The sequence below is a fragment of the Magnolia sinica genome, chromosome 8 (genome assembly GCF_029962835.1).
Source record: "Magnolia sinica isolate HGM2019 chromosome 8, MsV1, whole genome shotgun sequence".
Taxonomy (NCBI): domain Eukaryota; kingdom Viridiplantae; phylum Streptophyta; class Magnoliopsida; order Magnoliales; family Magnoliaceae; genus Magnolia; species Magnolia sinica.
Window position 1 is genome coordinate 24993281 of NC_080580.1, and position 16181 is coordinate 25009461.

At 41.5% G+C, this 16181-nt stretch overlaps 1 protein-coding gene across 5 annotated transcripts in view; it reads left to right on the forward strand.

Moving 5' to 3' along the window:
• The first annotated feature begins 4320 nt into the window (after window positions 1-4320).
• The window catches only part of LOC131253114 (uncharacterized), a 29560-nt gene continuing 17699 nt past the window's right edge, over window positions 4321-16181 (forward strand). For 4 of the 5 annotated variants that reach the window (XM_058253942.1, XM_058253944.1, XM_058253943.1 and 1 more), the window contains exons 1-3: window positions 4321-4834; window positions 4946-6658; window positions 6752-9423. In XM_058253942.1, coding sequence (XP_058109925.1) covers window positions 5035-6658; window positions 6752-9372 — 4245 coding nt within the window. In that variant the 5' untranslated portion in view covers window positions 4321-4834; window positions 4946-5034 and the 3' untranslated portion in view covers window positions 9373-9423. The remainder of the gene's footprint in view (window positions 4835-4945; window positions 6659-6751; window positions 9424-16181) is intronic. The other variant, XM_058253945.1, reaches the window with a different exon arrangement.

Here is a 16181-nt window from a genome sequence, read left to right on the forward strand (position 1 = left end):
TCAACATATTGGATGTCAAATAAAAAGTATAATAGGCCTTAGGAGAATTTTAATGGTGGATATTCAATCACAATTGTTTTCCTGTGGTGTGGTACACCTGAGATTTATGTCCCTCTCATTTTTGGATCAAGCCCTAAAATGATATTTAAAAATGGATGAACGGAATGAATGAAACAAATACATCATGGTGGGGCCCACAGAGCACCGACCATCAGCCACCGGGCTGATGGCAGGCCGAGTAGCCAATCCGTTTCCGTGGTAGGGACGTAGGATGCTGGTAAATACCACAGCCCCATGCTTACACATGGCATATATATCACATCTGAACTGTTCAGATAATTCGACCTGGAAATTACATTTGAAGTACGATTCCAACTGGTCGATCGCCGGACATCCGATGTATTATAAAGAAAGGTAGTAAACGGTCGAAATTCAACAAGCCACGACTAAAGGAAGATAGCACCATCGAACATATAGAATTTCAGGGATTTGAACAATCTATATTGGTTCTAATTATTTGAACGGTTCAGATTTACTGTGGTTGCCACGTATTTCGTAAGGATGGGCCTCAGCACCGCAATTGTGGCGCAAGGGCCAGCACTCTCGTCATTCTACAAAAGCAGGAATCAGGTGCGAGTTGAGATTTACGAAACTCATAGATCCTTTCTTCCCAGCTTCATAGTACTTCTTACCGGAGGTGAGCTGAACCCCTACATGCAAGGTACCACAACATGGGGTACATCACAATATTTTTCGGACAATACTCCACCTGCAAAGACAATCGGTACCATTAAAAACTATTTTAACCATTATGAATATTACTTTTGAAAGAAAAATGATAATTTTGATTATCAGGTGGGTCACAAAATTAGAATGAATGTAAGACAGATTGTCTGCGTAAGAATACAGTTGTGGCCCATTTAGTTAGTTGATGAAAATTATTTTCCAGAAATATGTTCAAAACAATGGGATTTCCGTTTTCATGGTAACGATGCCCTACAAATGCATTTTGATGGCAGTAAAACAAGTTGTGGTGTCGTTGCGGTACGGGATCAGTTTCCATTAAAGATTGAAATTACAAAAATATCCCTACTTTGCCATAGATTACCGAAACTGTCTTAGACTTCCTAAGTAACGGAAACAACTCGCCGAGGCCCATTTTGTCATTCCATGCGTGGGGTTAGAGCGGTACACGAGCAGAATTAGCTCGGTAGCTCGCTCAACTGGACTTGAAAAAGCTTGACTCAACTCAAATTGAAGCTGAGTTCAAACCAAGTCGAGCCGATTTTTGGAGCTCGAACTAGCGGTACACAAGCAGAATTAGCTCGGTAGCTCGCTCAACTCGACTTGAAAAAGCTCGACTCAACTCAAATCAAAGTTGAGTTCAAACCAAGTCGAGTTGATTTTTGGAGCTCGAAACAAGTTCGAGCCGAGTTCAATCTTGCCCCAGCTCGACTGGACTCGACTCAACTCGAATATTGCTCGAACTCGGCTCGACTTGGTACAAGGTATATATATCCTTATAAAAAAAAAAAACCTTCATCCTATCCGTTTTCAAAAAACATCCTGCCAGCGCCTGCACAAACCCTAGATCCTAGCCCTCTCTTCCTCCCTCTCTTTCAGTTCGGCGAAGCTCCTTCCTCTCTCTACTCTCTACCTCATCCTCCCTTATCCGCATGGCCGCACCGATGCATAGTCGTCCGATCTCCCTACTTTCTCTCTCCTCCCTTACTTGCACGACCCTCTATACTAGTTTCTCTCCCTCCTCCTCCCTTGCCCCACTGCCACACGGCTGCCCCTATCACTGTAGCTCGCCAACGATGACAAACTCGGCTAAAAAACTTTGCTCGAACTCGATTAAGCTGAGCACAAACTACTATTCCAAGCTCGAAAGCTGAGCCGAGCCAAGCCGAGCCGAGCACGAGTGGAGGCTTGAGCAATTCGAGCCAAGCACGATCTAAACAAAGCTTAGCTCGGCTCAACTCGTGTACACCTCTACGTGGGTGCCCGGTCAAGTCATTTTAGAACATGAACGAACAACGTAGGATGGAGAAAGATTCAATGGACCTGCACTATGAAGTTCCGGGATCTCATCCACCGTAAAGATGGCCTACATATCTATTAATCCAGACTATCCAACTCGTGGGGTCCACGATTGATGCAGCAAAGCCCCAAAGTCACGTGAATCCAGTGATCCTAAGCCCATGCAGTTGGTGTAGTTCTAGTGGACGGTAAGATTTTGATTCGGAGTTAGACTACGTGCTCCATCGCCATCGGCCCACATTTTGGACTGCCTTGATTGCCATGCATTCATTCATGTATGCGCTGGATGAGACAGCGCCATTAAACGACCATGATCTATCATCATGTCTAGTTCATCAATCAGATGCCATGGATTGCCTTGAACGCCCATCACAGTAGTACCCACCGGATCAACGGGCAAGATTCATCAACCATGAAACCGGATATAGGTTCGCCTGCGCACGGTCCAAAACTCATTGTCAGATCATCCTCTCATACACGGCGATCCGTACGTACCAATTTCGAGGAGCAATGTGTACAGAGAGCAGCTCGTAAACCGCAATATATCGAATTATCTTTTTTTAAAAAGTTAGCTTGTTAATATATCGAATTATCTTAACCATTCAATCAGTGGGTATATAATGGATGGTTAAAAATTAACGTCGGGACTCCCTGTTCAAATTAAATGGTTGATATCATCTGCTTGATATTCTGGTCTGGCTGTTAGAAATTTGTACGGTATGGATTGCATAAGACTACGCCATGTGCACGGTGTATTAGTAACCACCATTTTGGAACGGGGAGTTATTTGATACTCTGGCTTACGACCCTTGATAAGCAGGCACTTGAAAATGGTACAAGTAGGATATATTAACCCAAATCAATCAGACTAAATTATGGAACCCAACCTCTGATTCGTGGACACTTTTTTGTTGATTTAAAATCATTGATGTTTTTGATTTTAGCTGTCCAGTAATTGTCCACTAATCTGATATCATATAATCTAATAATTCTATTTTTTGGTTCACGATACATCTAAAGCTTATAAACATAATTTATACGGTTTGGTTTAAAATTTCTTATACGCGACATGCGATTGCTTAGTAATTTGGAAGTGTCGGTGTATCATCCATCGCAGTTTGCGAGAGTATCAAGGCTATAATATTCTTTGGGAGCGGATTGCGTCTTAACCCCGCGAGGACGGACTCGGTCCTTACGGGGCTCTGTGGGGTCCAACGTTATGTATATATTCTATCCACACCGTACATCCATTTTAAAAGAAAATTTTAACTTTTAAACCAAAAAAGGAGACAGATTCAAAGTTCAAATAGGCCACACCATAGGAAGAAGTGGTGATAAAAACACCACCGTTGAAACCTTACCAGGGTCCACCGTGATGTTAATTTTCCATCAAAACTGCTCATAAGGTAGAATAGACAGGGATGAAGATAAAACAAAAATATCAGCTCGATCAAAAACTTCTGTGGCCCACAGGAAATTTTCAACAATAGGCGTTCAATCCTTACTGTTTTCTTTGGTGCGGTCCAATTGAGTTTCGATCTCATCGTTTTTTGGGTTCGCCATTTAAAATGATCCGGAAAATAGATAAAACGCGTGGATCAACCACATACATTACGGTGGGACCCACAGGACTCCTGCCAGGACCGAGTCCGTCCTGCAAGCGTAAGACGCAATCCGCGTCCCTATTCTTTCTAAGATGGCGGTGAACATTCAGGACTCGGATTCGGGCGTGGCCGCTCAGCGCCGGGGTCGGTACTGGTCGGCGCTCCGTGGACCCTAGAATGATGTTTGTGTTTTATCCAGGTCGTTCATCCATTTATTCATCTCATTTTACAATATGATCCCATAAACGAGGCAACTCCATATCCATAGACCATGCTACAGGAAACATCAGTGATATCATTAAAAACTTTTTGGGACAAAAGTTTTGAACCAGGCTGATATTTGCAACTTCCCTTCGTTTAGCTCTGTGTGATCTTATCAACAGTTTCGATGACAACTACACATTACCTTGGGGCTTAAGAAGTTTTTAACGGTAGACAATCAATCACAGATGTTTCCTATGGTGTTGTCCATCTAGGATTTGAGTCTCCCTCATTTTTGGGCTCATGTTTTAAAATGAGCTGAAAAAATTGGATGGACGGCATGGATAAAACACATGCATAATGGTGGGCCCCACAGCACTGACCAGTACCAACCTCGGTGCAGCAGGGCTCACTACCGAATCCCGAGTCCGAACATTCACATGACTCAGGACCAGCTACCTACTTAAAACAAGTTTAGCTGGGTGGCGTGGGTTAGAGTCCGTCAGATCTAACGGCCGGGAATTGCCGACCCCGGCCGAGCTCTGACCCACATGGCCCATCCCTGCAACGGTCTCGTTTTGGGTGCTGAGTCGCCGTCTACGTCCAACCCCAACCCCCTCCTCTCTCTCTCTCTCTCTCTCTCTCTCTCTGCGGCTTCTCTACCCTTTTCGTCTTTCTCGCTCTCTGTCCTCTCTCTCTCTTTCTCTCTCTCCCATCGTTTTAACACCAAACCCTCGCTTATCGTTCCCCTCTTTCCATCGACGTCTCAGATTCGTCCGCGTCACCATCTTCTTCTCCCCACCTCCTCTTCCCCTTCCTATTTAACCCCCCTCATTCTCTCTTTCCTCTCTCTTGTCTCCTTCTAGGGTTTCGAGAATCCCCAAAAAAGTCAGGCCAGAGAACCGCAAATTCGACTGTCCCGATGCTTGTTGGCCGTTGATCGTCGCTCCCCGATTGAAGATCCACTGCCGGTTCCTTCAAATAAGGTAAGATTTCTCCCTGTTGTTTCAGATCAGTTGGAAGTTAGGTTCTTGACTTCTTTCGATAAAACTCCCGTTTGAGTGATTTTCTTTTCCTTTTTTGCTTTTGGTTTCTAGGGTTTCATTGGGTTTTGCTCGTGCAAAGATAGGAAATTCCACTTTTTTGAGGGAATTTTCATTCCCGATCCCTCGTTGGTTTCAATTTCATGGCGATTGTAAAGAACTACAGTGATTTTTCTCCGGGTAGCGGAGACACTATCTACAGTGACGATGATGACGAGCTTCAGACTCGAAGCTCTGCATCGGATTCCGGTGGTGCTGATGATGATGATGACGATGATGATGTGGACTCAGGGATGGGATCTGATGAATGTGATTTATCGGAATTGGGCCAAATTGGGGAAGAGTTTTGTCGAGTAGGTGACCAGAGTTGTTCGGTTCCGTATGAGCTCTATGATCTTCCGGATTTGGGTGGTGTCCTTTCTTTGGACACGTGGAATGACTGCTTGACTGAGGACGAGCGTTTCCGTCTCGCAGAGTTCCTCCCTGATATGGACCGGGAGACATTTGTCCATACATTAAAAGACCTCTTCTCAGGTGGTAACTTCCATTTTGGTAGTCCCCTTGTTGACCTCTTCAGTCAGCTGAAAGGTGGGTTCTGTGAACCGAGAGTTGCATGTTATCAACAGGGTTTGAATTACTTCGAGAAGCGTACACACTACCATGCCTTGTTTAGGTACCAGAATTCAATGGTAGGGAGTCTGATTCAGATGAGGGATGCGTGGGAGAACTGTGCAGGATATGGAATTGAGGAAAGGATTCGGATTTTGAACTTGGTGAGAAGTAGGAGGAGCTTGATGTATGAGAAGGATGGAGGGTTGGGATCTGAGATGGAAACATCAGCAAGAGAGGAATCAGGTGATGGGTTCTGGACTAAAAGGAGTAAGATCAGTAAGGTTGGTGCGAAGATGGGTCATAAAGCTGTGTATACGGTGAAGTCGCCCTTGGATTTTGCATCTCGAGGAAGGCAGATGGTGGTGGAGCCAACAAAGTATGGAAAACCAAACCCCAAAGGGATTTTGAAGGTTGCTACACAAAAGGCTTCTTCTAAGGAGCATGCTGAAGTGTCAGGTCGCCTTCCTTTTGTTAATCATGGTTTGGAGCCAAAATCTACACCTTTTTCAGCGTTAGCTCCTCCGCGACGGGACCGAGTTGTGGGGTATGATTTGGGAAACGTCCACCAGAGTAGGAATCTGCTTAAAGATGATGAAGATGATGGGGAGGAAGAATATGCATACAGTATGGGTTTCCAGAGCAATCGGAACATGGTAAGAGATAATTTAGTGGCTAGGGTTAAATCGTCGAAGGTGGGAAAGAAACATGAATTTGAGAAGTATGATACAGAAGTGCGAATGGGGCTTCACAAAGAAGACACTGAAGGTTACCTTGGCTTGCCTTCTTCTGGGAAAAATGAGAATCTGCATTCTCGTGGAAGGAACATGAATGTTAAACAGCTCACGGATATGGGACTGTGGACGGGGAAACCAATTACTGACAGAACTTCTTATGATTATCATTCCCGAGATGCTCGGAAGAAGGCCAAGTATCCTGAGAAACTCCAGCGATCCTTGGTTGAAGATCGGAGGAACCTTGCGAAAGACCAAGCCGATCCTCTCTTATTGAAAGGAACTCGTGCTGACTGGTCAGCTCGAAGTCAAACCATTCAGCAGATCAAAACACAAGATGCCTTCGCTGTGGATCAGTCAGTTAAATTTGATGACTGGAATGTTAGAAGCAAGAAATGGAAGACACGGGAGGATTTTCCAGCTGGTAAGAACATTGTGTCACCCTCTTCAAAAGTTAATACTTCTAAAACCTTTTCAACCCAGATGGATGACTCATACTTCATATCTGATTATGCAGGTAAAACATTGCAGGAGCATATTAGAAGGAAATCTGCACAGAACGGAGGAATGAACAGGGAAGATCTTAGTAGCAGGAGTATGTATTCCCAGAGTGAGGAAACAGAGTCAGATTCATCTGAGCACCTAGATGAAGATGAAGATATTGATCCATCAATGAGGAAGTTGGGCTATCCGAGTGGCGTCTTTCAGGGTGGCCGATCTTCTTTGTTCAGAGCAGTTGATGATCCTAAAAAAGTCAATAAGCTGGTGAGGAAAGATGAGGAACATGGTGGTCAGATTCTTGATGGTGTCAAACGTTCATCCATAAAGATGGGTGATCTTCGCGAGCGGAGGAATATGCCTGAGATAGAAAGATACTCTTCAAAGGTAAAACAGAAAGGAAGGAAAAGTGAGTGCATCAACTTGCATGAGTATGGTGCTGAGAATTTGGAGGGGAAGACTTTGTCTGCATCATCTAAGTTAGTGGATGATCGCAAACAAATCTATATGTCTAGCAAGAATGGCCAAATCCAAGGCCGAACCCAAGGTGTTCCTGTTGAAAGGTCTCAGCTGCCATCATTGAAGACCTACTCTGTAGAGAAAAAGAGGAAACTGAATGCTGAACAGAGGTATTCTGTGCCACTTTCAAACAATATACACAAGTATGGCAGTAAGGTTTTGGAGGAAGATAACTTGCATGCAGTGCCCAAGTTAACAGATGACCAGCCACGGAATAACAATAGAGCAGGGAAGAAAGGTCAAAATGCTGAAGGTCATGTTACTGAGCCTGATTTTCAGCCATTATTGGGATGCAGCTCGGTTGCACGGAAGCGGAAGGGTAAGGCTGATTTGACGTATTTAGACGGGCCAGACAATTCTAATGATATGCAATCTAGTTCGCCGCAGCCAATTGACGAACCCAATATTACAAAGAAACGGGGTAAAAAGAAAGTGGAGGCTGAAAGCAGTCCTTTGCCTATGGCAACTTCTGATGCAATTATTTCAGAAAGGGGTACTACAGATTTAGAGCCAGAAACAAAGCCGCCAAAGAAGCCATTTACTTTGATAACACCTTCAATTCATACTGGCTTTTCATTCTCTATTGTACATCTTCTTTCAGCTGTTCGAATCGCAATGATTACTTTGCATGCAGAAGATACCTCAGAGGTTGGCAAGCATCTTGGAAACAATGATGGAAGACAGAAACCTAAGAATGAAGAGCAGAACAAAAAGCTTGAAGGGGTCAATGGGGTACGGCCTTCCCATGACAATTTGGATGTAAATTATTCAGAGCACACAGGACAAAAGAATTTGCCTTCCCTCACTGTTCAAGAGATTGTTAACCGTGTGAGATCAAACCCTGGTGATCCTTGCATTCTTGAAACACAGGAGCCACTTCAAGATTTGGTCAGAGGAGTGCTGAAGATATTTTCATCCAAGACAGCACCTTTGGGAGCAAAAGGTTGGAAGGCACTCGTCCTGTATGAGAAGTCCACTAAAAGTTGGTCCTGGGTTGGTCCGGTTTCATCTAACTCATCTGATCGTGATACGATTGAAGAGGTGACATCTGCTGAGGCTTGGGGTGTTCCTCACAAGATGCTTGTGAAGTTGGTCGATGCATTTGCTAATTGGCTGAAGAGTGGTCAAGAGACCCTTCAGCAAATAGGAAGCCTTCCACCACCACCCATGTCGTTGATGTTGCCTGACTTGGATGAGAAGGAAAGGTTTAAGGACCTACGAGCTCAGAAGAGTCTCACCACTATCAGCCCAAGCTCTGATGAAGTCAGGGCATATTTTCGCCGGGAGGAACTTTTAAGATATTCGGTTCCAGACAGGGCCTTTTCTTACACTGCTGCTGATGGTAGAAAATCTATAGTTGCTCCATTGAGAAGGTGTGGTGGCAAGCCATCGTCGAAACCTCGAGAGCACTTTATGCTTAAGACTGATCGACCGCCACATGTCACGATCCTTTGTCTTGTTAGGGATGCAGCTGCGAGGTTGCCTGGAAGTATTGGCACCCGAGCAGATGTCTGTACCCTTATAAGAGACTCACAGTATATTGTGGAAGATGTTACTGATGCCCAGGTTAACCAAATTGTCAGTGGGGCTCTTGACCGTTTGCATTATGAGCGTGATCCTTGTGTATTATTTGATGGGGAGAGGAAATTGTGGGTTTATTTGCACAGAGATAGAGAAGAAGAAGATTTTGAGGATGATGGAACCTCTTCTACGAAGAAATGGAAAAGGCAAAGGAAGGATACTACTGAGCAGTCTGATCTGGGAGCTGGAAATGATGTGGGCTTTCAAGGTACTGGAGATCAGGTTGCAGGTGGTTCCACTGCTGGATATGATTTCAGTTCTGATCTAAATATTGAGGCATCATCCATCTATGCAGGGGAGAAAACAGAACTTGTATATAATGATTTGAGGCCAAATATGGAGGAGAGCATCGAGCCATTCATTGATTCAGCACAGGGTAGCATGCATCAAGGTCATCCAATGGGTTGGGAGGTTCTTGATTTGAATGCTTTGCGGGAAAACAAAATGCTGTGTCAGGAGAATTCTACAAACGAAGATTTTGATGATGATACATTCGGCAAGGAAAGGCCAGGTGGGCTTTTAAGTGCAAGCTTAATGTGAAGTGAGGATGATCTACGACTGGGATCCATCATGTTTTTAGGATTGGTCCAGGTACCCTTCTAGATCATGTATCTTTTGACTTTCTGAACTTTCTTGCATTCATAAGTTTGCTGCTGCAAGGGTACAGATCATGTGGTCCAAATGCATGGGTTTGTTATTGCTAAATATTTTATGAGGTTCAATGCTTTAACTGTCCCTATATTTATTCTACTATTCGTACAAGACTCTTAACTGGAGATGGAGCAATATGATTTGTATTATTTTTCTTTGGCAGTTGTGAATGGTCTGATAATTATTTACTAATGCAGTAATCTCCTGCATCCTGGTGTAATATAGTCTCGATCATTGTTTGATATATCGGCATCACGTTACGTATCGCGTCCTTGGAGTACATATACATATCGGTTATCGCACGGGATATATCTTCTGTATCGGGTAATTTGCACTTTTTAGAAAACATGAGGAAGCATTGCGAAAATGGTTGAATTTTTCAATGAAACTTCAGTGATTGTTCAAAAAGACCTTAATACACACTTTTAAATCATAATATCTCAAAAAAGAAGTGCACATAATAAGTTTCCTTTGTATAGGGTCCTAAGCTATGCGTTGTTTGACTGAACTAATGCAACTATATTCAAATTGATGCACAACATTTAGAGTGTATGTGATGATCATTTCATCAAACACTCTTACATACTTCGAAATTAGTCTCAATTGGCAGCTGGTTTAAGGGAAATTTCAGGAAAAAAATATTTTAATAATTTCTAATTAAAAAATGATTTTTATTTTTCAGAAATTTACAAGGACTTAACAAATCAGTAGATCAGCCCTCATACATTCTTGATTTCATGTTTGGAGTGCAACATTGCGAGCAATTTGGGAGAAATTGGAAAAATTTCGAAATTTCCCCAAATCGAACCACCTACACTTAAATTTCGAAATTAGAGTGTATGTGATGATCATTTCATCAAATACTCATAAATACTTCTCAATTAGTCTCAATTGATAGCTGGTTAAAGGGAAATTTCAAAAAAAAAAAAAAAAGAAAAAAAAAACATGGAGAACATGAAAAACCAATGGATATCGAAATCAAAGCTCCAACTCCATGATTTTTCATGCAAAACATGAAGAACCAATGGATTTATAACATTTTGACACTGTTTTAACATAATTTCAACAAAAAAATGGAACGAAATTGAAAATGCTCAGCGGATCGAACATGTGGAATATATCAGCACTACCTTTGCCTTTTGTATTGCACGAGTGGGATACAAGATATATCGTGGGATATATCGGCCGGTAGCGCCAATATTTAAAACATTGGTCTCAATTAGTAATGTTCCTTGAGTTATATGTTACCAACTGTTACTTGATGTTCAAAAGGAAAATGATACTGTAGCCCATGGGTCATGTGGTATCATAATAGGGTAGACTACCCATCAATGAGGGGCAAGTGGCGTATAAAGTCACTTTATAATTATTATTTTTTCTTCTTGAAAGTGCTTTTTGATATCAGATGCTTTTTTGTGATTGGCAATGCATCCTATTATGGTACAACATGACTTACCGTATCATTTCTCATTTAAAAATCTATGAAGATATATGAAGATATAAACTAATCTAGATTCCTTGATTGAAGATTATAAGATCTAGAACTGGTCATCATGCGGTATGTTCTCCTCCAAATCACTGATGGTGAAATTGTGCGGTAATGGGGGGTCCTTGGCATCCTTGTGCTTTCCTACGGAAGGTTTTCATACTGCCTAGAGTGCAGGCTTTCATGTGGGTCACTGCTGCAAACAAAATTCTCACCATGGACAAAGAGGAATATGGCAATCCCAAATATGCATATTATGTATGGTAATGCGGAAGTTTGACAAATCACCTTTTTTAACATTTGCCCAGTAGCATAATTGGTTTGGAGGTATTTTTGGCACCCGGTCAGAATTCAATGGGTGATTAACAAATCCATGTTCACGATCATCATTGGTCAGAAGACTGCTTCCTTTTTCTAAACATAACAACCTCATTTGCAAGCTAATCCCTTTTGCAATCCTTTGGGATTTGGAGAGAAATAAACGCTGGAATCTTTGAAAGGCAAAGGATTGTTTGTGGAGTCTATCTCAAGATGTAAATTTTTTTTGCCAAAAAAATATGAAAAAATATGGATTAAATCCAGAATATTCTAAGCATTCCAAATATGCATTCATTTATAAATTGGAACATGTTTATGGTGGTGTAACGGTCCACTCTTTGGTGAGAAGTTGTATCGGACTGTCTGATGAATTTATGAACCAGATAACCTGAATTTGATCATATATTTAATTTTCTAACTATCTACTATCAATGATAGATATATTAGAATGAATGTAAAATGAAAATATCTTACATCAGGTGTTTGCAATTATTTTTGAGGAATTTCTCGAACATACCTGTGGTCCTGTGCAGTGTGGTGCACCATGCACGTGACTGTGATAGTGTAATTCCTGTCTATGACCTGTCATCCATCCTCAAGTCAAGAATATTAAAAAAAATAATTAGTAGTGTCTGATATACTCCCCTGCAACTTGATTAAGGATTACTTGATTGGTTGTCAGGGGAGCTATTTTAAATACAAGTTCGGCAGTGTCAAGTGTGTGCATGGCTTCTTGCAATAATACTGTTGTGAGCTGTCTGCTGCAACAAATACTTACCTTAACACAAATATATACTCACAAGTCACAATCACAAGTCACCACCAAAATGAAAATCTGCTTTTTTGTGGTTGCTCGACCTCCACATCATCGTTATCATCACCATCAGGCTGAGGCTGTCCAATAGGTGTAGGTGCTGCATATCCATAATATCCAGTGCCAAAAGGAAATACTAGATCAACGAAACTAGAGGATGACTGATCCTGACTAGGCAACGATTCTGACCTGGAGTAAGGATATCTACCAGTGCCCGTCGAATAGCCATACTGGTGCCCATACTCAGGCTGTTGAGAATCTTGAGATTGAGAGTGCGTCTGTTGTGATGAGTAACTTGGATTTGGATCTGGATATCTATAATCATATGAATATTGATCGGGAGGGCTACTTCAACATGAATGTGATGGAACAGGCTCAGTATAACCATCATAATAACTAAGACCATGAGCCTGCTGATGTTCCGGACCTCCCGGACCCGGTGCACCACTAGATGTACCCACCTCCTGCTGGCTATATCGTGACTCGCTACACTTATAAGTCCAACCTCGTGTACCACCTCGTCGATGTTCATAGACATCGTGATCTGTAGACGGCTATATAGGGCGTTGAGCAACACCAGAAGTGCCAGCACCAGGGGAGGGGGGTCATCGTCATCATCCGACACGGTCACGCTACCACTGCTCGTACTCTTTTGTTGATCTTGAGCCGTATCCGGACGTGGCATAAACGCTGCCCCTCTTACTGGGTCCAACACATCTGCACGACTCTCTTGTTGCGCTCTGCGTATTTCTGGGTCATCAATTTCCAATTCTTCACTATCCTCTTCAATTTGTTTTTTCCTTGTTTCCAACCAAGGTAGAAGTGGGTCATCCTCATCATAAATATTATCCAAGTTTATTGGACAGTAGTCTCCGTCATCAGCAGCTGTAATGCTCCTATGATGTCGTCGCATTCTTAGTTTTATATTGTAGTGCATGAAGACAAGTCTATCTAATGTTCTAGTCTGCAATCTATTCCTATTCTTTGAATGAATGAGCGCAAAACAACTCCAATTCCTTTCGCAGCTAGAGGAAGATGTTGTCTGGCTCAAAACTTTTACTGCAATTTTTTGGAGAGCCTTCGTACTCTCTCCGAAATTAATCCACCATTCGGCCGGTTGCAATCTAGATACTGCATGCTGTGCAAGAGCATCTCCAAAGCTACCAAGGCGATTTTCAAATGTATCTAATTCATTTAATGCCTTTATTTGCAGATCTAAGTCGCTCTAATCTCTTTATCACATTTTTAGCCCGACACGAACTTCATCATCCGCAACAAATGATTGGGCATATCTATACCTAGGATTTAGGTAGTAACTTGCATGAAGATCGTGATGGAGTTGGTTTGTCCATCTCTTGTCGATCATCTTCCAATAAGTCTGCCAACTTCTACAATCACGTTGAATTGCAAGCTTTACCTTATCCATGGCATCATATATGAAGCCCATGGTAGGTGCTTCATCGGATTCAACAAGACGGAGTACCCTCATTAGTGGCTCCATCACCTTTAGGATCGCCTTGACCTTCTTCCAATATTTGTTGTCCCGTATGGTGTTCACAACTTCGACCGGTATTCCTGATGTCTTCTTCCCATGTTTTGTGTTGAGCCATTCTCGGGAAGCGAACATCTCACTCAACTCTTCCCTATGCTGGAATAAACTCTCTAATGCTATAAAGTTTGTTGCGAATCTAGTCGCCGCAGGCCTCAACAACTCTCGTCCTTTCGTAAACTTTCTCATTATTGCAACTACTTGATTATGGTTGTAAATAAACGTCGTCACTTCCCTTGCCCTTTCGACCATTTCCTTAACATTCTTCTTCTTCCCAATATCTTCCAATATAAGATCAATACAATGGGCAGCACATGGTGACCCAAAAAGATGTTTTCTCTTATCCATCAACATATGTCCTGCAAGCTTATATGTTGCTTCATTATCTGTCACAATCTGCACTATATTCTCCTCTCCAATCTCGTCCACAACTTTATCCATTAGTCCATTAATATAAGTAGAATTTTTTGTTGCCTCTGAGGCATCAATTGACTTGTGGTATATAGTTCCTAAGTGGCAATACACCATGAAGTTGATCATGCTGCGTCTGGTTGGGCCAGTCCAACCATCACACATGATCGTGCATCCTCTGGCTTGCCATACAAGTTTAAAGGTAGCCACGTATGCTTTCACATCCGCATACTCTGCATCTATCCGTTTCCCCCTAATCTCCTTAGCTGTGGGAGCTTTTATTCCTTCACCTACTTCTGCTGCTGCATCAATTACCACCTGCCAATATGGAGAATTGGCTGCGTTAGGAGGTATGTTGGCATGTATAAATAACTTTGCTGCTGCTCTACCTAATTTCTCAACGGAAGTTCTACTCCACATTTGTTTTATCTTCTTTTGTTTAGTTGATTCTTTCCTAAACAGGATTGGATCAATAGAGGGTCTCCTAGGCTCATTTACTTCTTCATCCAAACGTATAGGGGCATCATGTGAAGATGTCTGTCGTCGGCTCCCAAACATACGTCGTAACCCACCAAACCTACCCCCCACACCCCCACTTGCAGAAGCAGTTGCACTTCCAGTTGCACTCCCACTCCCACTCCCACTGCCCCCCCTGTATCACGCACTGACCCATGCGTGCCAAACATGCGGCGACGTTCTTCCTCTTCACGAGCTAGACGCAAGCTCTCTCTCCTAGCTATAGTAAATTCTCGATCTGAATCTTCGTCAGAATCAATAATATCTTCATCACGAATGCCCATATATTCAGGACCAAACACTTCCTGTCGAGCTGCATCCAAAATATCATCTTTCTTCTTTTGTACAGCAGCACGTTTACCCTTCGACTCATCCAGACTAGCTTGCATTAAAAGCATTATCTCTTTCGGTACTCTACTACATGGTGCAGCTTGACCCTTTTGATGTGCCAAATGTTGTTTGAGACGGGTAATTCCACCAGTCACTAGTCTATCACAATACTTGCACTTCATTTGGTGCCTAGTACTACCAACCCTCTCACAATGTTGCCATCCAATATCCTCACTTACTTGTTGTAGGCCAGACCTAGACATTTCTTTAGGTTTAGGTAGATACTAGATAATTAGATATGAGTATGAGTATATGACCTATGTTAATAAAGATGTTTTATGTTCTAACTAAACCCTAAGAAGCTCGAAGGCAAAACCTGTCCAATATAAGCAAATAAAAACATAAAGTTACTAATTCGAAAATAGAAAAAAATTATAAAATGACACCCCAAATCTGTAAAATGCACATTAACATATTCTACCATGATTAACACATCATATGGCATGATTAAATCAGTAATACAACCATTAAAAGTTGATTTTTCGAATTTTAAAAAAAGGGGCAAAATTCATGCGTAAATAGAAAAAATATTTAAAAAATATAAAATGGGACCCCAAATCTGTAAAATGCACATTAACATGTTCTACTATGATTAACACATCATATGGAGTGATTAAAACAGCAAAACAATCATTAAAAATTGATTTTTCGAATTTTAAAAAAAAGGGGCAAAATTCATGCGTAAATAGAAAAAATAATTTAAAAATATAAAATGGGACCCCAAATCTGTAAAATGCACATTAACATGTTCTACTATGATTAACACATCATATGGAGTGATTAAAACAGCAAAACAATCATTAAAAATTGATTTTTCAAATTTTAAAAAAAAGGGGCAAAATTCATGCGTAAATAGAAAAAAATATTTTAAAAATATAAAATGGGACCCCAAATCTGTAAAATGCACATTAACATGTTCTACTATGATTAACACATCATATGGAGTGATTAAAACAGCAAAACAATCATTAAAAATTGATTTTTTGAATTTAAAAAAAAAGGGGCAAAATTCATGCGTAAATAGAAAAAAATATTTAAAAAATATAAAATGGGTCCCCAAATCTGTAAAATGCACATTAACATGTTCTACTATGATTAACACATCATATGGAGTGATTAAAACAGCAAAACAATCATTAAAAATTGATTTTTTGAAGTTTTAAAAAAAGGGGCAAAATTCATGCGTAAATAGAAAAAAATATTAAAAAAATATT